General features: G+C 38.1%; 1 protein-coding gene across 1 annotated transcript in view; it reads left to right on the top strand.

Annotated features, from left to right (window-relative positions):
- The window catches only part of LOC126272611 (protein germ cell-less), a 120,713-nt gene that overhangs the window by 63,881 nt on the left and 29,482 nt on the right, over positions 1 to 27,350 (top strand). The window contains exons 6-8 of the mRNA XM_049975559.1: positions 14,318 to 14,493; positions 18,325 to 18,526; positions 23,372 to 23,587. Of these exons, the coding sequence (XP_049831516.1) occupies positions 14,318 to 14,493; positions 18,325 to 18,526; positions 23,372 to 23,587 (594 nt within the window). The remainder of the gene's footprint in view (positions 1 to 14,317; positions 14,494 to 18,324; positions 18,527 to 23,371; positions 23,588 to 27,350) is intronic.

Below are 27,350 nucleotides of genomic sequence, written 5' to 3' on the forward strand. Positions count from 1 at the left end.
CTACTAGTCTTAACCGCTATCTCCTCTGTGATAGTTCCAGTTCTCATTTACTGGGCTGTGCCTCGGTTTTCCGTGAACCAGTTTACACTCAGGCCAAAAAACAGCCAGCTCATTTATATTTATGACAGAATTAACAAATTCTATGCCGTTGGCAGAGTGTAAAATACAAGGAGCACCAAATGTCAAAAATATATCTGCTAAATGATGTGCCAATTGCTGTGGCCTCTTGCTTTGCAGTTCACATAACAAAACAAATTTTGTCATGTGGTCCTGATACACCATTATATACTTAAATCCACGATCTTCTTGAGTTTGCATGTCGATCAGATCAACTTGGCAATGACTGTTCATTTCTGAATGAAGTATAGGTTTCGAAACATGCTCCTTTGTCTTAACGCTCCTATTGCCCTGACAAGTTTCACATATAGACCGATAAATGTTTATTGTCTCACTGTTATGTTTGCATATTTTCTTAAAGTTTCAACCTTTAATCTGTCTCGACCTCCTTGACCGATAGCCTGATGAGCTGCTTCAATAATGTCGAAAATTTCTTTGACACATAAGTAGAACTTCACAGGCTCTTTTCTTGTCACTAACTTCCTGGTCCCAAAAATATTAATAACCTCGAATCTATTTAACCTTTTGTATTGCTTCTGTATCTTTTTCTCAGCTGATTGTGCTTCTTCAATTTCATCCACTAATTTATCATGAGATTATTTTGTCATAACATTCTAGTGGTTTTCTCATTTGTCGTGCTCTTCAATCTGTAACATCCTTCTCACAAATTCTTCCTTCCATCGCCTTCCTTGATTTAGACCTGCCATAATAAATACCTACAAGCTGATCTGCACATGCTTAATGCCTCTACCATGTTGTTTGTTGTGGCGGGGTATTGTCAACCTCTGCAGTGCTGCTCAGGTGGGAGATTTTGGCGCCTAGAACTCTTCTCGCGGGAGCACGAGGGGCGTTTGAAAAGCCCATGCAAAGCTTGAGATATAGCACCATCAGCGCTTGTTGAGGTCATGTTTAGTTAGTAGCATTTTTGGAAAGAACTCGCACAAAGTTTCAGCCATATTGGTCTATTTCTGTGTGTTTGGCATTCGTGTGAAGCAAAGAAGTCGAGTGATTGTCAAAAAAGGACGAAAAAGAGATTTGAGTAGTGATTAAACATTACTTTATGAAAGGCAAAATGCCTCAGGAGACTAAAGAGAAGCTTGAAAACATTACGGTGACTCTGCACCTTCGATTAGAAGAGTTTATAAGTGGTTTCAAAATTTTCGGAGAGGCCATATGGGTAAAAGTGATGCTGAATGTTCTGGACGCCCTGTGGAGGTTAACACTCCAGAAATTATTGATAAAATCCGTGATATGGTGATGGATGACAAAAGATTTAAGGTGCGTGAGATTGCTAGTGCTTTGGGCATCTCGAATGAACGGGTACATAATATTTTGCATAAACATTTGTACATGAGAAAGCTATCTGCAAGATGTGTTCCGCGATTTCTCATGCTTGACCAAAAACGGAATCGTGTGAAATGTTGCCAGGATGGTTTGCAGCTGTTCAGGAAGAATCCGCAGGACTTTAAGCGTTGTTCTGTCACTGTGGATGGAACATGGATACACTACTATACTCTTGAGACCAAACAATATTCTAAACAATGGGTTACCAAGGGAGAATCTGCACCAAAAAAGGCGAAGACCATTCCTACTGTTGTAAGGTTATGGTGACTGTCTTTTGGGATGCACAAGGGACAATCCTCATCAGTTATCTGGAAAAGGGTAAAACTATAACAGATGCATATTATTTATCATTATTGAACAGTTTGTAAACTCAGCTGCAAGAAAAACGCTGGCGATAGGACCGCAAAAAAGTCCTTTTCCATCACGACGATGCACCATCACACACCTCAGCAGTTGTGGTCACAAAATTAATGGAAATAGGATTCCAACTCATTTCACGTCCCCCTCCTATTCTCCAGACTTGGCTCCCTCTGACTACTATTTGTTCCCCAATTTGAAGAAGTGGGTGCCGGGACAAAGATTTTATTCAAATGAGTAGGTGATTGCAGCAACTAATAGCTATTCTGCAGATTTGGATAATTCCTATTATTCAGAAGGGCTCAACAAATTAGAACAGTGTTGGACAAAGTGTATAAGTCTAAGAGGAGACTATGTTGAAAAATAAAAAAGGTTTACCCCACACATATAAGTATTTTTTTTTTTTTTCACGAACTCTTCCAATGCCCCTCGTAATTCTCTCCGCGCCTCTACTGTGTGTTGTAGCGGCGCGTATTTGACACACGTATGTCCGATTGTTGTGGGGGCAAGTGATTATCTAACAACTGAATACCTAACATTTCAAAGGTTTTCACAGTAGTAAAACTGTTGCAGAATTAAAAATTAATTATTATTAATTTTTATATAATGAGGAACACAGTTTCTTGAAGAATATTTATTAGAAATGACTCTTTGTATGGTATTGCTCAAAGCATGGTATTGCATACAATTCAACATCTCACTCTTTACAATACATACGCATTTCTCTTCTTACGTTTTTCCCATTGTAATCCAGTTTGCAGCACTCGTCATTTTCGTGTTGGCGCCTTCTTATTTTCACTATCTGGAATGTGTTTGTATGTATGATCAGTATTCCAATAAATATTGAATTACACAATACAAAAATGCTGCTTTTTATTTCAATCAACATGTAGTTGCTCTTAATTTTAATATTTGCCCCTAAATAAATTTAGTGAAAACTAGTTCTGTATAATTTAGTTAGAATGTGTTCTTACAAGTTGATACTGATAATCTTAGTTACAACTAGAATTTACTGCTGGTCAAAAGCGAAAGTCAGTTAAAACTAGTTTTAACTAGGCAAAACGTGTTTTGACCAAGTGTCTCAGTAAAAACTAGTTTTAACTAGCAAGAACATGTTCTAGCTAAAAATGGGTTTTGACTGCAACATATACATTTACATTATATTATCAGTATTTGATTATTTTCGTTGTTAAAGTAATTCTTAGAATCATATGAAGAATAAGCTGTTACGTTTCATGGAACCGTGTGACCGGTACGGTCGCAGGTTCGAATCCTGCCTCGGGCATGGATGTGTGTGATGTGCTTAGGTTAGTTAGGTTTAAGTAGTTCTAAGTTCTAGCGGACTGTTGACCAGAGATATTGAGTCCCATAGTGCTCAGAGCCATTTTTTGAAAAATGCTCTAGGCTTATCGACAGCCCGGTACATTGTTCCCAGAAGGCACTTCCACTCTGCAATGTAGTGTGAACCAGTTTGAAACTTCCTGGCAGATTAAAACTGTTTACCGGACCAGGACCCAAACCTGGGAAGTTTGCTGTAAGGGTCTGTCGCCAATCATTTTAGGATAGCTCAGTTGGTAGTGCACTAGCTTGTGAAAGGCAGAGGCTCCAGGTTTGAATATGGATGCAGCACACAGTTTTAATATTTTTAGGGAAAAAAATTGTGATTTCTCATCTGGTCACCTCCTGCACCAGACTTCAACCCCATTGAAAAAATCCGGGCAAAGAAGAAATGTACCATATGATAAAACTGGCCTGACCCTGTGCCAAGAACCTATAATGACCTTTGTAATGTGGTTCTTGCTGCCTGGGAGGAGGTGGCAAAAGTGAAATATTTATTTTTCACCTTGTAGAATGGTTCCCTTGCAGAGTGCAGAAAGTCACTGAAGTGGAGGGAGGGCCTTTGGTCTGGGCATTAAGTAGTTATATGCTGCGCCCTTTTGAGGGTCAAAAAATTGTTATTAAGAACCATGAAACCATGAACTATTCATTGCGTTAATTTCATGTTTCTGTAGAGGTCAAGCCAGCCAGGCCATGTCACCGACCATCTCAAGTTTGGATGAAACTTGGCTTATTTGATTTCTCTGTGGAGTTAAGTAACAGTGCCAGATTTTAGCATTTTGTCTCTCACTTTCATTTTATGACACTTTGGTATTTGGAAGTTTTGTTATATTTATCATTGTAATGACACAAGGTAGTTGCTAACATTTTGAAAATAAATTAACAATTACAATCTGTTTGGAATTGAATAGTTAAATACTCGTTCTGGTGCCAAGGGTGGTGGCTTGCGTTACCTGAGGCTTAAGTTGGCTTTTAGTATAAGGATTGTAAAAGAATCTCACACTTTTAAGTAAAACCACAAAGACAGGAAAAATGTATACTTAAATTTTTTGTATTTTTATTTTGTAAAAACAAGGTCCACCATAATGTCAGATATTAAGTGTTTTTGCAAAATAATCATCAAGGCATGAATTATTAATTAAGAAAATAAAATTAATCAGTTTTTGTGTTTTGTTCCTTTTTTTTAACAGACATTATTATTTTTATATTTCTTGACATCCTATAATAAACCACTGAAATTTCAAAGGTTCTGGATAAAATGCTTTTGACTTAACTGAAATTTTAAGTGACTAAACTTGCAGAAAAAAAAAAAGTTAATGAAACATTTTTAAACACGACTACTACATACAGCAGATGTGATTTACAGCAGTAACCTTTTTTTTCAATAGAATGCAAACACTCCTCTGAAAAGTGGCAAGCTTTTTCAATTGATGTTTTATGTTATGAAGAACATGAGTAATGAGAACTGGAAAAATATCATTTGGATTGGGCCAATGGAGTGATGGTGAAGCTCTTGAAGGATGCATAAATTGTACGATAACACCATGCTCTTTTCTATTATATTCAATGAGTATTCCAAAGGATCACATATGGTAATATTTACAAGCTACAAATCTTGATGGGATATGGACTTGCTGGTTGGTAAGATAAGGAACAGTTTACGCTGAGGTACAATGTTCAGTTGCCGACTATCACAGCATTGTAGAACTGGTCTTGGGAAAAAATTCAAAATAGTTTCTAAGATATGGCAAGCACAAAATCATTTTCAGTGAAAGGGTTTCTCAGTGGAATCGAGCATGAAAAGACGACCAAAACCAAAATCTGATGTAACTGATTTAGTTACAATTTTTAACAAAGTGATGAACAGTCTAGAGATTTACGAGCACTAAAAGATGTTGGAAGTACAGAGAAAAGGCAGCGTAAAAGAAAATAATTTATATTGGGCAGTATACACTGAATTTATTCAAATTCTTAATGCAAAAATCTAGCAATTGCTGCAGACTTTTTCTACATTGAGTTCTCTTTACCCCAAATTGTGTGTTTTAGAAGATAATAATGGTACCCTCTAACTCTGCACCATTCACCAGACCATAATTTTACTAATGAACACAATGCCATTTGAAAAATGCTATAAACATCCCACAAAAATGGTAGAATATGAAAACCTGATCTCTACATGTATGGTATAGTACTGTAACAAATGTGCATCGAAAGAAACACTGCCTTGTTCCCTTGGAGAAAGGGAGGGAGCACCACACAAATGGTCACATGTACTGCAAACATTGTTAATTTTGTTGAGGATATTTCATCTGAATTTGTAAAACTTGCTCAGTTTTCTTACATTGCCCAGTTTCAATCAAAATATTACACTTAAAGAATCATCTGAAGTAAATGCTGCCACAGTATCAATGAACATTAGTGAAAATTACTCTGTTCACTATCTAGGATGACACCCATTAATACTTTTGGATGTCTGGATTTTTCACTAAACATCCTATGACTCTTGCACTATACATCCTGTTATAGCTACTATAAAAAATTATAAAGATGAAAGGTTAGTGTCTTTATGCTATATCAGATAACATGGAACTTGATGTCTGTATTGTCCGCAAAACTCAAGAAACTGTGACTGAATTCATCAAAGAAAGATATTAAAGTGCTAAAAACAATCCACTATCCTAGTGATGGCTTTGCAGGTCAATAAAAAATAAATTTGATTTTATAAACCTATGTCTTCATCAGAGTGCCAATGGCCTTGCCACAGTGGTAACACCAGTTCCTGTCAGATCAATGAAGTTAAGTACTGTCAGTTTGGGCTAGCACTTGGATGGGTGACGATCTGGTCTGCCAAGTGCTGTTGGCAAGCGGGGTGCACTCAGCCTTTGTGAGGCAAACTGAAGAGCTACTTGATTGAGAAGTACCAGCTCTGGTGTCATAAACTGACATACACCCGGGAGAGCGGTGTGCAACCACATGTCTGACACAGTGGCCAATTGGTACAGTTGGGCTTTCCAAGGCCTGTTTGGATGGAGTTTAGTTCATCAAAGGGATTTGAATATTGGTGCTGAGTGGTCTTTCTTCAGTTATTTGCTGAAAAACTGGCTGTGTAGACTGTTTGTGTTAGGAGCTTTAATACATTAAAATTTCAGTTATATCAAAAGCATATTATTCAGGGCCAATAAAATTTAAATGTTTTTTTTAATTACTCAATTAAAAAATTAAAAAATATTATTTGTAAAAAAATAATAAACAAAAAACCCATTAATTTGATTTTTTCAAGTGATCGCCCATTCCTTTACGATTTATTTGGAAAAACATATTACGGATTATCCCTTTTCCTTTATGTGATGTTCGATGTTTTTTCATAAAATAAAATTCAGAAATGTAGGTATAAATTTATTTCCTTCTTTTGGTGGTTTTAATTAAAGGTTCTGTGACATGTTGAAGACATTCCATCTACAAGTAAATGATGTATTTGCGCACATCCTTGGTGCTACATGTAGTCTTGTGTGGAATGTCAAACAGTGGAAAATCCAAGATGGAATGTAACAATATTATGAAAAGGAAAGTTGCCACTCACCATATTGCAGAGGTGGAGAGTTGCAGATAGGCACAACAAAAAGACTTGTCACAAATAAAGCTTTTGACCCTAAGGCCTACATCAAAGATATACTACACAACAATCCCCCCCTCCCCCCCCTGCACACACACACACACACACACACACACACACACACACACACACACACACACACACACACACACACACACGTTTTATGAAGGCCTTGCAGGCCTAAAGTTTTATTTTATGACAAGTCTTTTTGTTGTGCCTGTATGATGAGTGTCAACATTACTTGCGTGGAATGTGTTACATGACCGGCAGCTTCGTCCTTTCTGTCCACATGGCATCACTAGCACCTAAAGATTTTTCCAAGTGCATGGAGCTCGCACAGTGGTTTTTACAACAGACTGCCCTGCACCCTTTATTTCTGGCCGAGGTCTTGTACACCATTGAGGCTCTGTTTATTAGTGAATACTGCTTCAACATCCATAGTTTGCTTGTTAGGGCACATTTGGGTTGATAAGGTACATTACCTTGTGCTCATTAACAGCAATTCGGTGTTAATGTGTGGGCTGGCATTCTTGGTGATAACTTGATTGGACCATGTATTCTTCCATTCTGCCTCAACAGATGGAAATATTGCATCTTCGTGGAATACATTTTGACAGAACTGATGAAGGATGTACCTTTGAATGTTAGACAAGGGACGTACTTCCAGCATTATGGGGCGCCAGCCTGTTTTCATTTTACTGTAAGGAATCATCTGACAGCCACCTTTGGGAATAGATGGATTGGCCGAGGTGGCCTGTGGCTTGGCCACCCAAGTCGCCTAACCTCATGTTCAGCGTTTCTTTCTCTGGGGGCATATGAAGCTGCTGGTGTATGAAACAGTTGTGGAAACAGAAGAATACCTCATCACTACAATTGCAATCACTACTGGTACCATTGCAGACATGCCAGGAATCTTTGAATTGACAGTCAATGGTCTGATGATGCACTGCATGCATAAATGTCAGTGGCCATGCATTCAAGCACTTACTGTGAATGTCACTGCTGTAATTAGCACAGCAAACAATCTTCTGGGTAAATCATCGCTAGCATCAGAAATTGCCATAAGGGCCCACACGTACCATAACTAAATAAAGGACAAGTCAAAAACGATTTTACAACTTTGTAATGATGTAGAAATTTATTGAGATAACTTACAGAATCAGTAAATGTTCATTTTGTAGAAACTACCTCAAGTTTGCTCGATGTACTACATCATCACTCCATTCCACCACCAGGAATGCTATAGTAGAGCAAAGTTAAAATGACTACATTCGTTGGTACAGAGCGTGCTCGCTATGTCTCTTGGTTTCATGAAACAAACTCTGCAACAACGGTTCGGCATAAATTTCGCACTGAATACACTAGAGAATCTCCAAGCAGGCCCACAATTTACTCTTGCCACAAGAATTTTGTTGAAATGGGATGTTCACTGCAACAGGAATAAATGACCAGGTCGTCACATATTGATAATTGGCAAACAGGTCAGGGTGAGCTTTGCCCACAGTTCACAAAAATCAATGCAACGTGTGCCTTGTGAAACTGACATTTCACAAAAGACCATTTGGTGAGTGCTGCATAGTTGTTTACACTTGAAAGCATGCAATTTACTATAGCGCAGCACATTAGTGAAGCAGATACGGTTGCTCTTGCGAAATTGTGTGCGCAAATGTTGCATTGGTAGAGGACAATGAGACAATCCCTGAACATAATAATCTTCAGTGACAAATCAACGTTTCTTATCAGTAGCATCCAGAACACCCACAACTGCAGAATATAGGGCAGCAAAAATCCTCATGCGATGCTGGAACATCTTCATGACAGGCCCAAAGTTAAAGTGTTTTGTGCTTGTAGCAAATTGAAAGTGTATGGCTCTTTCCCCTTCATGGAGAAAACTGTCGCTGGTATTATGTATCTATGTACACTTGAAAACAGTTTAATCCCAGAGATCGATGGAGATGACAGTGGTGGGATGATTTACTAACAGTAAGATAGTGCACCACCTCATTTCCACATGGAAGTTTGAAGTTTCCTTGATAATTGCTTCCCAAGTCAGTGGATTGGCCATGAAGAACCAGTCGCATAGCCACCTTGCACACTCAAATTGACACCAGTGGATTTCCTTCTCTGGGGTTTTATTAAAGACTCTGTGTATGTTCCTTCCCAACCAAATTATTTAACCAAACTGAAAAATCAAATCTATGCTGTTGTTGCACTAGTTACGCCTGATTTGCTGCAATACTCGTGGGAAGAAATTTTTTACCAGTAGGATGTTCGCCACATCACAAATGGTAGTCACATTGAACTAAAATGCACTTGATATTTTTATGTGAAATGTGAGGTTACTTGCTACAAAATGACACATCTGCTAATTTTGTAAGTTATCTCAATGCATTTTGATATCTTTCCAAAGTTGTAAAGTCCTTTTTGACTCACCCTGTATAGTTGTTTTGATGTTCTCTACCTCATGTATTAATTTGAATGAATTGTTTTGGAACACCCTGTGTAACTTCCACTGATGGTAGGGCTCATGACTGGCCACAGGTACTTAAAGAAACAACTACACACTATGGGTACAAAGGAAGAAGGCCCTAAGTGTAGACGTGTGTTGAGGAGAATGAAACCACACAACATTTAGTCTTCCAATGGGAAGCCTTGGGGGGCAAAAGATACAGAATATTTTGGTTGTTAAAGCCTGAAGAAATTATGTCGTAATAAGTAATGAATAAATGTTTCCTTCTATTCCTCAAAGATATTGTTGGCTTTACTAGAATAACAGAAAATGAAACCGCACAATAACTCAGTTTCAGTGTGGGCAACACTGTGTTAAGAGCTCTGCTGTTTTTGTCTTCCTGCGTAAATAAAATAAAATCAAATCATATTGATCAATGTAACTTCTATATTTCACATTGTTTAGATCAGAGATAAATTATCATTTTTGTTTTGTTTTATTTTACAAATATTAGCAAGTGCCATAAAATGGAAGCAGAGAGGGATAAGATGCTAAAATTTGATCTCTCCCTAGGAAGAACAAAAATGTAGAGCTTCATCCAAATCTGAGACGGTGGGTGAGAAAATGCTTTTTTCTGCTTGGACTGACTGAGAATAACCTATGTATTGAACAAATTAATGCAGCAAAACAAAAAAATTGCTGTTGGAAGTAGGATTCAGTCTGAATATTGCTGTCATGCAGTTGCTTATCAGCCTGTTGACTGTGCCACCAAACTATGAAGTCGCTGTACTAAGTCCCTAGATATTCAGGTATTTCTTAGTTTTGTTCCTCCTTCACTTCACCTCATGTTTTCAAATACTATTTTGTTGCGTGAAATCATCGGACTGACACAGCAGATTTTTTTGTGCAGTTTTAGACAGTGCATTACAGTATTTTTATAAGGAATGACTCCCTTAATTACATTCACAGTTACAAGCGTTCATTACTTTTCATAACAGTTCTGTGTAGTCTGCAATGTGCTTGACTCTTTTGTAATGTTACGAGCTATTCAAATTTTAGCTATCGTCATGTTCTTTGCATCAACTGTACATTTTCTGGGTGGTTACAGACATGAACAGAAGTTGACATAAACAGTTGTTCTGGAACCAGGTGTTGTTTTACCTGAGATTTTAAATAAGAAATGATCAAAGAAACTAGGTGTACTACAGGATTAAGTAAAAGACAGAGACACACAGCTATATTGGATGAGGGACAAATCAACAATAATTTATTCAGGTAATATTTTATATTAAGGAATTGTATTTTTTAAACACTTTTATTTGGAACAGTACCTCAGTACATTGATTATAGAAATAGAACTGTATAAAGCTGGAATTATCAATAAAATATAGACTGTTATAAACACTGAAAGTCATTTTATGAAAGGAAAATACAGCTCTCCAGATGGAAGAGTAGTATCAGTAGATTATAATAAAGGAGATTATAGTAAAAAATAAGTATTTTAACTATGCATAGCAAGGAAAATCAGCTTTAGCTATCAGATGAAGATATAAGATATGAAGATATAACAAACGTGACAGTATACCAAAAATAATGAATGTTTTGATCTTGTGAGCCTCACAGTTCTTCCCCCACACCTACCATCTTGTCACAGACCCTCCTAATCGTTGGCACCAATATGATGCTAACAGCAAGAAGAACCACTGTCTACTGTTTATTTATGCAACTGTAAAATGTGTGACAATTAACGACCCCACCAAGTGTAGTGTAATATGGTTTCTGAATGCAAAAATACTTACAGACAAATAACTTAAGTTTATGAAAATGTGATGAAAGAAGCTTAAGTTTAAATAAGGCACATCATGTTTAATGGTGGAGGAGTGAATATTCATGATGCAGATCAATCAGGTTGATCTTCAGTTGTGACTGACAAACTCAAATCAAATGTTGAGGAAGTTATTCAACAAGTTAAATGTTTCACTGTTGATGGAGTGAGTTTGTGCTTTACTGAATTTCATGATCAGTTCTTTTTCAAATTGTTAGTAATGATTTAGTCTATAGAAAAGTTTTGGCTGGATTGGGCTCCTCAACTTTTAACAGATGAACACAAAAAAATTGGAATGGAAGCTGCACTGTATTGTGTTATTCAATAAAACAAGGATGGTGAGGGGATTTGAACCACATTGTTACTGGTGATGTGATGCAAAGTGAGTTTTGCATAAAAGTACAGAAACAAAGTGCCATTCAATGGAAAGTACCCATTTGTGTTATCCCCCTGCCCTCCCACAGAAAAAATGACAGTGTCTACTGTCAGGCCATTCAGACGACAAGCCTTGTTCAAAACAAATGGTGAGGATTGTTGTCTAGCAGTGTTGTGCTTCTTCACGATAACACATAACTATTTGAACACATTTATTCTTTCTTTCCAGCAACATTTCTGCGGTATCCTTGGAACTGAAAACCTTCACAGAAAGTGACAAAACAAGCTGGGATATTTTTACTTCCCCTCTTGTTTTGCCATCTGCCTCCTTAAAATCAATTTTAACTAATTACCATTAACATACATGAGTATGATGTGCATTTTCATAAAAGAGAAAGGTTGGCCCTCAGTTTTAAAGAATATAACACTAGATCTAATTTTGTGCTTAGTTTTATCTAGGTAATTGATTTTCTAATTTATTTCGACTATTCCTAGTTGATACTTTTGTTATAGGGTGAAATCAGTAATTGTTTCATAACTTAAATTCTATTGGCGACTTATAAACAAATACAAATTCTGTATTAATTATAACAACTAATAGTATTCTCAAAGTATCTGACTCTACACGAAAACATGTTAGCGAAGCCACCCTCTAATTAATTCTAAAGTAATTACCAGTTTTGTCAAAAGTATTATTTGTTTAATTATATCTATTAATTTCATCATTTATACAAATAATTCGGCCTAACGTTTGTAGTAGAAGAAACTTTTAAAAAGATGCAATTTTTCGATGTATTCAGTTAATTCAGTGAGTTAAGTTTTAATTGTGATTTCTGTAAATTAAACATAAAACAATGTGTAATTTCAGTGCCTATTATTGTTATAATATTAAGGGCCTGATTTTTTGGTCCCAACAATCAGTTCATGGCCAAGTTTCAGACATGGAACCTGTATTGTTTGATCAACAACAATGCATCAACTTGTTGTCGTCGTCTTCAGTCCTGAGACTGGTTTGATGCAGCTCTCCATGCTACTCTATCCTGTGCAAGCTTCTTCATCTCCCAGTATGTACTGCAGCCTACGTCCCTCTGAATCCGCTTAGTGCATTCATCTCTTGGTCTCCCTCTATGATTTTTACCCTCCACACTGCCCTCCAATGCTAAATTTGTGATCCCTTGATGCCTCAGAACATGTCCTACCAACCGATCCCTTCTTCTAGTCAAGTTGTGCCACAAACTCCTCTTCTCCCCAATCCTATTCATTACCTCCTCATTAGTTGTGTCATCTACCCATCTAATCTTCAGCATTCTTCTGTAGCACCACATTTCGAAAGCTTCTATTCTCTTCTTGTCCAAACTAGTTATCGTCCATGTTTCACTTCCATACATGGCCACACTCCATACATATACTTTCAGAAAAGACTTCCTGACACTTAATTCTATACTCGATGTTAACAGATTTCTCTTCTTCAGAAACGCTTTGCCTTGTACTTGAGCTGTTAGAGTGCGGACTTTTGATCAGTGGTAAACATCAGGGAATGTCAACACTGAGTCATGACTTCAAGACCACAAACTCCCCAGTTTTTTAAAACTCCATTTCAGGTGTGTGCAAAGGTTCCACGTCTGATGGAATCTCAGAGATAATTCATTTCACTTTCTAACCCACCAGTAATTGCAAATACTTCTGGGTCAGTTCCACAAAACAGCTATTGGCTGTGTCAAGGTCAGAACAGTACATGTTTGAGTATTTTCTCACCCTGCCATGGTCACCAGTAGCAGGCAACGAGCCACACACCACCCGTTGCTTCATGTCAAGTGCCATCCAACCAGTTGACATGGTACAGCACTATGACTGTATTTATCAGTTGTCATTTTCTTGTTTGAAGTTCTAATATTTGTCTTGCAGTTATATGTTGGGTTTTGCATGCTTGAAACTTATGAACTTGTGTAAATGTTGTAAAATAGAGTTGCCAGTGGAAAAAAGCATAGAATTTGTATCATATTGTTCACTATGGGTGTAACAGAGAGGTGAAGGAAGTGGTGCCAGCTCGAATCATCTGTGTTGTGTGTGAGGCAAGTGCTTTTGGGCAAAACCCATCAGAAAAGGATTTCCTTGTTTCAAGAAAGATTGTTCTGGCATTAATGATTTTTAGCATTCAGGAAGCTTTGATAACTAATGTATGTGATAAACTGGGACCATTTAAGAATCACATGACATTTGCATTCAAAAAGACAAGGTTCAGAAGTCAGGTTTAGGAGTACTGATTGCTCTAATTCAAATAAAAAAATACTAAACACATGTATATTTCTGCATACTTTCTTGAATGTCATCAATTCTCTCATTGATGACAAATCATAATGTGTTTATGTTAAATTCTTAAGAGGAAATTAATGGCAGAGTCCTAAGATATGTACTTGAACAAAGGACAGTGTCAACATCTTATTTTCATCTGAAGGCTTAAAAAGTGTGTTGTGCTGTACATACTTCTCCATAGGGGTGTGTGCATCATAGCTGGTATTAGTTGCCAACAACTGAGATACCTTTCAATCACAGTGTAAAAAAAGTAACTGACAAAACTGCATCACATGTTGCCAGTACAAGATAACGCACTCTGCTGATGCTGCCAACCAAAATATCCACAAATGGTTAACTGTTTGGGAAGTCATCCCTCATGCACTTATTCTTCTGATTGTATGCCTTAAATCACATTGAGAAAAAATTGCAAGAATGAATTTCTGAGCAATTTTGAAAAGAAGAATCCAAAGGCAAACTCAGCTTCATCTGCTGGAAAGATACAGCTGTTGTTTTCTTAGTTGTACTTACCTTCTTTGTCATTGATTGGCTGATGATTTTTAACTTTTACAATTGCTGTTAAAAGTTTGTTTTTTCCTTGTTTCAGTGAAGAACTGATGACAAAACTTGTAAGAAGTGTAGATCTTTTTGTGATATCATCAGAACTTTCTCTGTATCTCTTCCTGAGGAAGTGGTTGTACCTGCGGTTGAACATTCCACCTGATCCAAATGTGCCAGAAGGAGTATCTCAGCCTTGCCATTATTTTCAAAATATAAGAAAAGGTGAGAACTTCTCATATTTTTAATGCTTTGATACAAAAGGTTAGTTGTGGTTGCATATTTTGCTTTAGGCATCTTATAAGTTACAAATAGGAATTTTTATTTTGTTTTTAACTCAAGATTTGATTAAAATTACCACAGAAGTCAAACTTTTCATCAGACTTGTAGAAAATGAGATCTTACCTAGGTAACGCACCAGTAAAATATTCAACACCTATCCACATGTGTCCAGAGTGAAAGCATCTCCATCCATACTGACATAGGTTTTGCATTTCAGATGATTGCTGGACAAAGTTGTAACTTTGCCTAATTTTGTTGTAATTTTTCTGTTGGTCCACCAAAAAGGTAAAATGTGCTAAAGGTGGTCATGAAGAAGGTATTAGCTTTTCATTATTGTTCTATGGTTTCATAGATATAGTTGCATTTTGAAATCAGTCCCAACAGCACACAAAAATGTAACGTATGAAAACTTGATGTAATTCTATAAAATTTGCAGCTTGCTGGCAATAGTACAGTTGTGTTGCATTTGTTAATTTGATGTAATGCGTCACAAGCTTTAATGTAATGAGTTCACAAGCTTTAATGTAATTAGTTCACAAGCTTTAATGTAGAAGGAATTTAGAAGTAATTGTTACTGGTATTTTCAGTAAGTGTATTATATTAATGATGTCCATAACAGGAATTGGGGATATTGTAATTCGTCAGGAGCTGTGAATGTAAGGACGTCAGGCTGCACAGTTATGGTCAGTGGAACCACAGTAGTTTTATACCTTGTTACAGTTACTTTTTTGTTCTTGTAAGTTCCTTTAATAAGTTTTATGAATTTCTCTATTCTTCTTGTCCCCTTTTTTATTACTGAAATATTTTGCCACATTGTAAGTCATGTATCCTTGACTCCTATTTATAGATTTTCATTCCTTAACCCTGTTCTTATATTATACCCTCATCCTTTGTCTTCTAACACTTGCCATATCATCTGGAGGAGACATCTGATACACAGAACTCCATGTCTTGTGGCTTTATTTCTATAATGTGTGGTGACCATTCCTTGGAAAAGTATGTGTGATACACACTGTATTTGACATTGTTATCGTTGAAATGTCAAAATGTTCCAAAATTTTAAAATTGTCTTACAGATCACTTTTCTTAACAGACTGTAGAAGTCTGGAAAAATGCAGAAGTTTGGGGTTGCAAGTTATGTATTGATCAAATCCAACAGTTTTGTATAGAAGGACCTGGTGAGATATTTTCAGCTGGCCTGTATTTTGAATTCCGACTGTGTCAATAACATTTAGAAACTTAAGGAAAAAACATAATTTGAATGCCAAATTTAACAGCAGAATGAGTAACAAAATGTAATGCCTCAGTGAAGCACAGTATCTGTGCATTTGAATAATTATGAAGAAAAGAAGACAATAGTAACAAATCATACACAAATTTATAGCATGTTATATTGTCACAGTAAATGAATAATAAACATTTGACAATAAATTTTGACTTGCCAACAAATGTATTTTACTACATGAAAGCAGCCATCATTAGTTGCATTCTGAAATGAGAATTTACAATAAGACTGATGAAAATGCAGATACTTGAGTAACGTATGCAGCAGCAAGAATTTCTGTGAGTGAAAGCTAGTCTGTCCATATAATCATTCTATGTATTCCATTCAGGAAATACTGTTATTGTGATTAGCTTTTTGTTTACTAAATGGGAAAGCCCTATTACCTTACCTGATGAAATTGAATATTTAAAAGATAAATGATGTACATTGTCATCCAGTACATACAACATAGAAAAATAATATTTATGCATACCCTTAACAGCAGTATAGTTTGTGGTATCCCATATTGTGCAAACAGCCTTTCACAAGAGTAATAGCCACTGGTGATAGACAAGTCTTTCATGTTCAAACTTAAAGCTTTTTAATTGGCAATTTTGTATACTCTGCAGAAAGTGTGATGACTGTATAGTTGAGCTTGCTGTGATTGCAACCCACTGAAATGAATGGCAAAATAGGAAAATTCTTTTCTTATTTGCTCCAGCCTTTTTGGTTTTAAATGGTTCTTACCAGTCATGTTCAACACTTCCCTCTTTTCTATCAATTTTTTAAAACTTTCTTTGTGTACAGTATAGTGTTAATATGAGATTATCTCATGACAAGTTGCTATTGTTACTGTGTTTGCTTTCACTTTGCATCTTATACTTCAGTGAAAGTTAGTACTTTTTTTTTAGAAAAAATCTTTTCGTGTGGTCACATATTTTGTGATAATGTGCCAGTGATGCAGAATAATAATAATAAAAAAAAAAGTTTGACCCATTTTTGGGTGATAAAGGACATAGGAAACAGCTCCCATAACAAAACCACTGTAGTAATCTTTACCTAGTGCTATTGTAGCTAATTGTAAGTAAAACAGAATAGTGTTAATTGCAAAATTTACTAGAAACATAATAATAATAATTCCATGTGGTTGAATGGGCTGGTGCAAGTCTTGCAATTGGATGCCACTTTGGTGACTTGCGGGTTCATAACCTGTTCCAGTAACCCTACCAGAGAAAGGGGATCTGCAGTTTAATGTGAACCATGTGTTGTTCCTGGCAAATTTTCACTTAATTGAAATGTAAAGACTAGGCTAAAGGCAGATTGAAATATTTGATGCCACAGCTTTTTCGTTTCCAGCAGCACATTTTCACCAATGTTCCACTGGGTCAGACAGAAAGATAATTAAAGATTAAACTAAATCATTAAAAAATACCTGCAGTTCGGACTGTAGGGTACACAGTTGTGTTCTATCAATCTACGTTAGAATTTTCTGTATCTGTCTGTGGACAGTCTCCCATAGACTGTTGCTCAGTCTGATCAAAAAAAGAATTTAAAAAAAAAAAATGCAGATGAGGTAAACTTAAAGCAGAAAGAAGACTTAGGAAGTGGAAGCAAGATATCTGTAGAAGTATTTTGGCCCATTTTTGTGCATTACTATAGGCATAAATAAATGTCTGCTCCACAGTGGGCTGGACCTCAAAAACACAAACATAAGTGAACACATAGCTAAGCTCTAATACAACAGATGAAGTCAGTTTTGTGTGTGTGTTTATTAGTATTTGTTACTCTCTCAGCCCCATTGCACAAATGCTTAGTTACAATTTAATCTTGTTTCTCTCTCTCTCCCCCCCCCCTCTCTCTCTCTCTCTCTCTCTCCCTCCCCCCCCCCCCTCCTCTCTCTCTCTCTCTCTCTCTCTCTCTCTCTCTCTCTCTCTCTCTCTCTCTCTCTCTCTCTCATTCACTCATTCACTTAGTGCCTTTTAGTGTAAGGTGAATGGTTAGCTTTACTCCTTCCTTTGATATACTAAAAATCATAAATGGCTAAAATAATAAAGTAAATCTGAAAGAAACACTGTATTCAGAGGAAAAAGGTGGAGAAAAATCAGGAAACTAAAAATTTAGAAGAAAAGCTGTTCTGGGAAAGAAGATTCATTTAACATCACTGCAATAAAAAGAGATATAAATTATCTGAAGAAACATTGGGGGAGGGGCTGCTAATTGAAAAGCATTCAAGATCCTGTTATTTGGGGTGGAGGACGTGAGGAAAACAGAAGAAAAAAATTAATGTATTTCACAGTGTATTTCAAAATTTACAGGGAGTTTCAATAGTTCAGTCTGCGAAATGGGCTAGAAATAGCATTGGTGTCTTGTAACCAGAAAATGAAATTTCACATTATTTACTCAATTAGCCATGTATGTGATACATATAAAATTATATATACACTTTGATTTCTCTACAATAAATGTGTTTTAATGTTTTCTTTAGTTCTGAAAAATATCTTCCTTACTAGGTTTGTTACCCTTTCTGTTGACTGAGGAGGGGAAGAAATATGTGGAAACATTCCAATCATTGAGGTTACAACATATTATTACTCATTATGCAGATCTTGGAATACTTTCAAATGATAATATAATTCCACAAAACTGGTTAACACCATTTTATCGCATTCAGTGGAGTAATGTCTTGCGCGTCAACCAAGGACTGGATAAAGGGTGAGGCAACATTATTGTTATTGTGTAATATCTGTATTCTCTAGTGTCTCATGCCCTATCAGGCATTATTACAGAATAGAAATAATGGTTGTGTTTTGCTCATTTAAACTCTGTGGAAAAATAACAGTATGCTTCTCACATGAAAGTAATGACTTTTTCTCATAACTTCTATGAAGTAGCATAATTGGAAATGTCCAGTATTAATTATACCATGCAAGTTGCTTATAAACCATTGCCCTATGAAGTTAAATTCAGGAAACAAAAAAATAGAACTAAAAAGCAAAGCATTGTTCATGTGATTATTGATTTCAAATTTCCCGCCAAAATATAAATTGCCATTTCAGTCTCTCAACATGATTATGATAATAATAACTATTATCATCACCATCATCATCATCCTCATCATCACCATAATCATCATCTCGAAAGATAGAAATGGCAATTTATATTTTGCATTCCCTTTGCTTCAAGGTGTTCACAGTTTTTATGCTGGTTATTGTTGCATGTAGTGGAGTCCAGGAAAAATACTTGGCTGTGTTGTTACTTATCTACATGAATACTGATGCTCTTATCCTGCAGGGAACAAGTGTTAATGAATAAAATTGTGAGATATTTCTTCCTGTGGCTTCCCTATATCACTGTACTCTTTCCCTGGCCAAGTAATTTTGAGCAAAGAGGGCACTGAATCCATCATACCTGTAGGTGTTTTTAGCATTATTTATCATTTTTAATGAGTTCTTATCTCATTTCACATGGTGTCGCCATCTCTAGTCCACAGCGCTACCTGTGGCAGACAAGACATGTGGTTTTGTACTCTGGTAAACATAATTTCTTAACTATATGAGAGAAGGAAAGTTGCTACTCACCATATAGTGGAGATGCTGAGTCACGATAGGCACAATAAAAAGATTCACACAATCATAGCTTTTGGCCATTAAGGCCTTTGTCAGCAGTAGACGCACATATGCGCGAACACACACACACAAACACACACACACACACACACACAAAAGCTGAAACCACATTGCAACTTGCACACATGTCTGCAGTCTCAGAGAGCTGAAACTACACTGTGAGCAGTAGCACCAGTGCATGAGGGGAGTGGCAACTGGGTTGGGGATAAGGAGGCGGCTGGGGCGGGGAGGGGGAGGGATAATATGGTGGGATTGGCGGACAGTGAAATGTTGCAGTTTAGACGGAGGGTAGGAGAGAAGGTGCGGAGGGGGCAGGGGGGAGTAGTGGAAAGGAGAGAAATAAAAATAAAAGAAATTAAAAGACTGGGTGTGGTGGTGAAATGACGGCTGTGTAGTGCTGGAATGGGAACAGGGAGGGGGCTGGTTGGGTGAGGACAGTGACTAACAAAGGTTGAGGCCAGGAGGGTTACGGGAATGTTGGATGTATTCCCTGCAATACCCTGGATATCCATGTAAAAGTTTCACAAAAGAAGACCGCAGAGATATAGGTTTTCCCGGCAATAGTATTGACAGAGATCCTTAATATTACATAAAGTATGATCTGGTAAAGATAGTGTCAGCATCAAACCATACCAACACTGAGTTTGTATCTATTCTTGGTCAGGTTAGACCAAAAAATTATAAAATAAAAATAAAAAGCCACGACTCGCTCAAGAAATAAAGGTATCTATAGGACAAAAGAGAAACTGTATCTTTGAGTCAAGAATAGCTCTAATGCCAGTACTGTAGCTCTACTCAAGAAATGCTGAAGAATATTGAACAAATTGACCCACACATCAAAGCATACACTTTATGATAGGGTGAGAGCCACATCAGCCAAGAAAATTAAGATCATACGCAATACATATAATGAAGGGGGAGATTGGTAAAATTAAAGATGAAGAGGAGCAGACAACTTTAACAGTAGATGATACTTTATTAACAGATATGTGTAGTGTTGCAAAACTCTTCAACAAGCACTTTATTATTTTGGTAACTGATAAAATGTAGTTGTCAGGTTCAGGAATACCTGAGACCAGACTTTACATATAACTTCAGTAAAATGAAAATCCCTTTCAACACTGAAAGAATTAATGACTATCATAAAAAATATTGAGTTCATTATTATAGAGTCTTGTTATGAATTTATTAACATTCTATATTATTTGCATGACTAATCATTTATCATTGGAACATTGCCTGTTTGCCTGAAATATACTGTAGTTAAGCCACTGTATATCAGGGACAAAGAAATACTATCAAACTGCTGTCAGGCTTCACTTGTATGAGCATCTTCCAACATGATAGAAAAATTAAGCATTAACTTTGACTGCTAATTAAATATTTGACTATAAATAAATATTGTGGAAATCACAGTTTGGCTTTCTAAAGAGTTATGTTATTGAGATGGCTATTTACATATGTAGTGAGAATGCATTTTATTATGCAATAAATTAGAGATTACTGGTATATTATATGATGTGTCAAAGACTGTGCAAGTTGCAACAGCCTTGTTATGGCATCATGGGGAGTGTACAGATGGCTCAAGTCATATCCGTCGGGGGGGGGGGGGGGGGGGGTGGAGTAAATACCAAAGATTTCTGTCCTAAGCTATCAGTTTGCATCCCAGTGGGAACTAATTGTATGAGATAATACACAAGATTCTGTTTTAAGGCCTTTGTTTTTTCTCAAATATAATAATAATCTTTCAACAGTGTCGGTAACAGATGCTAAGTTTGTTTTCTCTACAAATTAAAAAAAAGTGATAAACAGCAAATCAAACATGGCTTTAGAAAGAGCTATTGATGAAATGGTTGCTTGACAGTTGACTGTCAGTAAAATAAAAATAAAATGACCCTCAAAATATGTGTACTCCTACTCCCAATGTGGTGTAATATGTGGTAATGGTTAGAGCATAAGTTTGTGCCATCACCAGACCGATTCCTGAGTTGATTATTAGTGTTAATAAATGTGCAAATTGATCATTTTATCTGCACCTACATTTGAGGACATCAGTTTCACTCGGAGTTGTAGGAGAGTTTTATTCAAGTTTAAGACTGTATTCATGTGTCACACAAAACTTGAGAAATGTACTGCACTCAAGGTAAGTTACATTTATATGCACTGTGAAACAGTTTGTAGTGTGTAACAGGAGATTACTTTTTATTGTACTGTACATTAAGGTTTCGTCTCAAGCAATACTCATATGGTTCCGTCCTGGAAGCTGGTTCTTGGAATTTTGCAAGTTGATTTTATGTGGCATACTGCATGTTTCTTATTGTGTGTCTTGTCCATAGGAGCTTGACTGTCACGTCATCTGCAAGGGCAGTGTCTAGTATCTCAGTCATGTAGCAGGTTGAAGAGTTCCATTTGCCATGGGAATTGAAACATTCTCTTTAGCACAGCAGCCAATTGTTTAAGATTTTCCCACATTTCTGGTAGATGCTTCCCATTAGTCAAACAGACTTGTTTGATCAACTGCCCATGACACATGTAACACTGAATAAAAAAAATTTGCCCATTGTAATTTGCCAGTTTGAAAGTGAGGTATTAGACTGCCAGACCAGAGCTAATATATGGTATTTTTAAAATGATTAGATAACCTCCTTTTATGACAGTGAATCCACATCCCCAGTAGGACACTTGTTCAGAGTGCAAAAAACATAATACACCCATTAACAATTGGTATTAGTGATCAGCGATAGTTGTTGTGCTAGAGCAAAGGTGCTTATGTTCCCATGACTAGTGGAATTTTTTTGACCTGCCATATGACTCTGGTACTAGACATTGTACTTGGTGATATGTGACAGCTGAGCGACAATAGACAAGACATGCAGTAGCAGTACATTTTATCATGACCAAACTGTGGGTGCCTAATGTAGGAGACATTCTATGCTTAAGATTAGGCAGGGACTACTCTACCCATGTGCCCTAGTGCCAAAGCTGTGCTGCGAATATCTCAATTAGGGTACAATTACTACCACTAGAGCCTTAACAGTCTGTTAACAGTGTGGCATTGTTGCAGTCTATCGTGAGTTGTAATAGTAGATAGATGGTCAATCTGTAAATCGCACATCAGTTTTATGTTGGACAACTACAGCAAATAGTGTGCAGGAATAACACCGTCAGTAAGTCTCTGCATGATCTTTAATTCCCCTGATTTTACTGACGTAGATCATGAAATGTATCTATGAAACAGTAATAAGTTGTCTGAACTGTTTAAAAACGTATTTTCATGAAATTTTAACAGTAAATCTTTACATGATACACAGTACTTAGTGCAGTTTCTTTCACTGGACATGGATGACTGTCTGTATTATGATCCCATTGCTTACAAAATAAGCCAGTGATGAGATGCTATTGTTCTTCTCTCCAATTTGGTAGCAGTCAATGGTAGATGAGCATTGAGAACTGGTTGAACAAGGCGTTTGTAAATCCTGTTTGTTGTCTTCAGGTATTATATGCATCATTCCTTTTGTGAAAGAATGTTCATTCTTATGTGTGTTAGCGTGGAAGTAGCTACAAGAATCTCCTCGGTGTCTTAGTTGTTACTGTTTGTTCACTTCAGTTCTTTTGCAGTCATTCTGATTTCAGTCGGCATTGAAAACATTTTCTTCTTCTTTTTTTCCAGTGGCTGACAAGTATAAGTCCATTGTTTCTTATCAAGCCATTTTCATTTCTTGAGTTTTATGTTGTTTTCTTATCAACTCCTCCAGTGATAATAAATGTATGTTTCATCAATATCTCCCCTCTCTGAAATATGGTTAAACTGATAAATACTAAAAATAAAAATTTAGGAAACTGTTGCTTATTCCCAAGGTTCTATCCTGAAATTGTGTCTGGAGGCCTTATACATCTTAATATACGTTGAAAATAACATTTTTGTCCACAGACCAGAGGAGATGAACAACCAAGAATTTTGGGGAAGCTGCATGCGTCTTGGTCGCGTTGTGCCAGAGCCTAACAGTATGTGGCGATGGATGGACTTTAACAATGGACTAGATCTTGTGTGGTCGTGTGATGCCTTGTCTGTTAAAGTTAAAAGGTCACACGAGACAGACAGTACATTTCTGTTGAGCCAGGCACCGAGGCGGCACTTCATGGTTAGGTTAGTACACAGGCTATGAATGTATGAGTATACGTCTAGATTTTACTCATATAATGTTTATTTGGAAACAATTTGCAGATATTGTGCTAATATCAGTTGTCACATGATAGACACACACACTCCCAGAAGATTGTCATTCTTGTGCACTGTGAAGCAAATTAAGACTTCAGAGTACAGTTTTGGGATAATTCACCTTCATATATAAATTTCCGTCTGCAGCTCGAGGTTTCGTGGTTGCGTTCTCGCTTCCCGAGCACGGCGTCAGGGATTTTCACCTGCCTTGAGAAGACTGGGTGTTTGTGTTGTCCTCATAATTTCATAATCATTCTTGAAAGTGGCGAGATTGGACTGAGCAAAGGTTGGGAATTTGTACGGGTGCTGATAACAACACAGTTGAGCGCCCCACAAACCAATCATTATATATATAGAAACTTCCACATGGGAAAAATATATTAAAAACAAAGATTCCAAGACTTACCAAGCGGGAAAGCGCCGGCAGACAGGCACATGAACAAAACACAAAAACACACACACAGAATTACTAGCTTTCGCAACCGATGGTTGCTTCTTCAGGAAAGAGAGGGAAAGACGAAAGGATGTGGGTTTTAAGGGAGAGGGTAAGGAGTCATTCCAATCCCGGGAGCGGAAAGACTTCCCTTAGGGGAAAAAAAGGACAGGTGTACACTCGCGCGCGCACACACACACACATATCCATCCGCACATACACAGACACAACAACTTCTTTGCCTCTGTACTTCCGCCTCGACTGACATCTCTGCCCTTACTCTTTGTGTCTGTGTATGTGCGGATGGATATGTGTGTGTGTGTGCGAGTGTACACCTGTCCTTTTTTTCCCCTAAGGGAAGTCTTTCCGCTCCCGGGATTGGAATGACTCCTTACCCTCTCCCTTAAAACCCACATACTTTCGTCTTTCCCTCTCCTTCCTGAAGAAGCAACCATCGGTTGCGAAAGCTAGTAACTCTGTGTGTGTGTTTGTGTGTTTTGTTCATGTGCCTGTCTGCCGGCGCTTTCCCGCTTGGTAAGTCTTGGAATCTTTGTTTTTAATATATTTTTCCCATGTGGAAGCTTCTTTCTATTATATTTACATCATCATTAATTTGAACCCAACAATTACGTTTGTTATTGTCTCTGTTGCATTTCGAAATCTTCTCTATCGTCTTACTTTCTATTTTCGTTTGTACAAGAAGGTTTCCTACCTAATTATACTCAATAATACGTAATTTACTTCCAAACCATAACCTAAAATTTTCAACGCTTTCAACATAACTGCTGCTATAGGGATATATGTGTGTGTGTGTGTGTGTGTGTGTGTGTGTGTGTGTGTGTGTGTGTACACCTGTCCCTTTTTTCCCTAAGGGAAGTCTTTCCGCTCCCGGGATTGGAATGACTCCTTACCCTCTCCCTTAAAACCCACATCCTTTCGTCTTTCCCTCTCCTTCCTGAAGAAGCAACCATCGGTTGCGAAAGCTAGTAACTCTGTGTGTGTGTTTGTGTGTTTTGTTCATGTGTGTCTATATATATATATATATATATATATATATAGAAAGAAACTTCCACATGGGAAAAATATATTAAAAACAAAGATTCCAAGACTTACCAAGCGGGAAAGCGCCGGCAGACAGGCACATGAACAAACCACACAAACACACACACAGAATTACGAGCTTTCGCAACTGGCAGTTGCTTCGTCAGGAAAGAGGGAAGGAGAGGGAAAAATAAAAGGATGTGGGTTTTAAGGGAGAGGGTAAGGAGTCATTCCAATCCCGGGAGCGGAAAGACTTCCCTTAGGGGAAAAAAAGGACAGGTGTACACTCGCGCACACACACACACATATCCATCCGCACATACACAGACACAAGCAGACATTTGTAAAGGCAAAGAGTAAGGGCAGAGATGTCAGTCGAGGCGGAAGTACAGAGGCAAAGAAGTTGTTGAAAGACAGGTGAGGTATGAGCGGCGGCAACTTGAAATTAGCGGAGGTTGAGGCCTGGCGGATATCGAGAAGAGAGGATATACTGAAGGGCGAGTTCCCATCTCCGGAGTTCGGATAGGTTGGTGTTGGTGGGAAGTATCCAGATAACTCGGACGGTGTAACACTGTGCCAAGATGTGCTGGCCGTGCATCAAGGCATGTTTAGCCACAGGGTGATCCTCATTACCAACAAACACTGTCTGCCTGTGTCCATTCATGCGAATGGACAGTTTGTTGCTGGTCATTCCCACATAGAAAGCGTCACAGTGCAGGCAGGTCAGTTGGTAAATCACGTGGGTGCTTTCACATGTGGCTCTCCCTTTGATCGTGTACACCTTCCGGGTTACAGGACTGGAGTAGGTGGTGGTGGGAGGGTGCATAGGACAGGTTTTACACCGGGGGCGGTTGCAAGGGTAGGAGCCAGAAGGTAGGGAAGGTGGTTTGGGGATTTCATAGGGATGAACCAAGAGGTTACGAAGGTCAGGTGGACGGCGGAAAGACACTCTTGGTGGAGTGGGGAGGATTTCATGAAGGATGGATCTCATTTCGGGGCAGGATTTTAGGAAGTCGTATCCCTGCTGGAGAGCCACATTCAAGGTCTGATCCAGTCCCGGGAAGTATTCTGTCACAAGTGGGGCACTTTTGGGGTTCTTCTGTGAGAGGTTCTGGGTTTGAGGGGATGAGGAAGTGGCTCTGGTTATCTGCTTCTGTACCAGGTTGGGAGGGTAGTTGCGGGATGCGAAAGCTGTTTTCAGGTTGTTGGTGTAATGGTCGAGGGATTCAGGACTGGAGCAGATTTGTTTGCCACAAAGGCCTAGGCTGTAGGGAAGGGACCGTTTGATATGGAATGGGTGGCAGCTGTCATAATGGAGGTACTGTTGCTTGTTGGTGGGTTTGATGTGGACGGATGTGTGCAGCTGGCCATTGGACAGATGGAGGTCAACGTCTAGGAAAGTGGCATGGGATTTGGAGTAGGACCAGGTGAATCTGATGGAACCAAAGGAGTTGAGGTTGGAGAGGAAATTCTGGAGTTGTTCTTCACTGTGAGTCCAGATCATGAAGATGTCATCAATAAATCTGTACCAAACTTTGGGTTGGCAGGCTTGGGTAACCAAGAAGGCTTCCTCTAAGCGACCCATAAATAGGTTGGCATACGAGGGGGCCATCCTGGTACCCATGGCTGTTCCCTTTAATTGTTGGTATGTCTGGCCTTCAAAAGCGAAGAAGTTGTGGGTCAGGATGAAGCTGGCTAAGGTGACGAGGAAAGAGGTTTTAGGTAGGGTGGCAGGTGATCGGCGTGAAAGGAAGTGCTCCATTGCAGCGAGGCCCTGGACGTGCGGGATATTCGTGTATAGGGAAGTGGCATCAATGGTTACAAGGATGGTTTCCGGGGGTAACAGACTGGGTACGGATTCCAGGCATTCGAGAAAGTGGTTGGTGTCTTTGATGAAGGATGGGAGACTGCATGTAATGGGTTGAAGGTGTTGATCTAAGTAGGCAGAGACACGTTCTGTGGGGGCTTGGTAACCAGCTACAATGGGGCGGCCAGGATGTTTGGGTTTGTGAATTTTAGGAAGTAGGTAGAAGGTAGGAGTGCGAGGTGTCGGTGGGGTGAGGAGTTTGATGGAGTCAGGTGAAAGGTTTTGTAGGGGGCCTAAGGTTCTGAGGATTCCTTGAAGCTCCGCCTGGACATCAGGAATGGGATTACCTCGGCAAACTTTGTATGTAGAGTTGTCTGAAAGCTGATGCAGTCCCTCAGCCACATACTCCC

The sequence above is a fragment of the Schistocerca gregaria genome, chromosome 1 (assembly GCF_023897955.1).
Source record: "Schistocerca gregaria isolate iqSchGreg1 chromosome 1, iqSchGreg1.2, whole genome shotgun sequence".
NCBI lineage: Eukaryota > Metazoa > Arthropoda > Insecta > Orthoptera > Acrididae > Schistocerca > Schistocerca gregaria.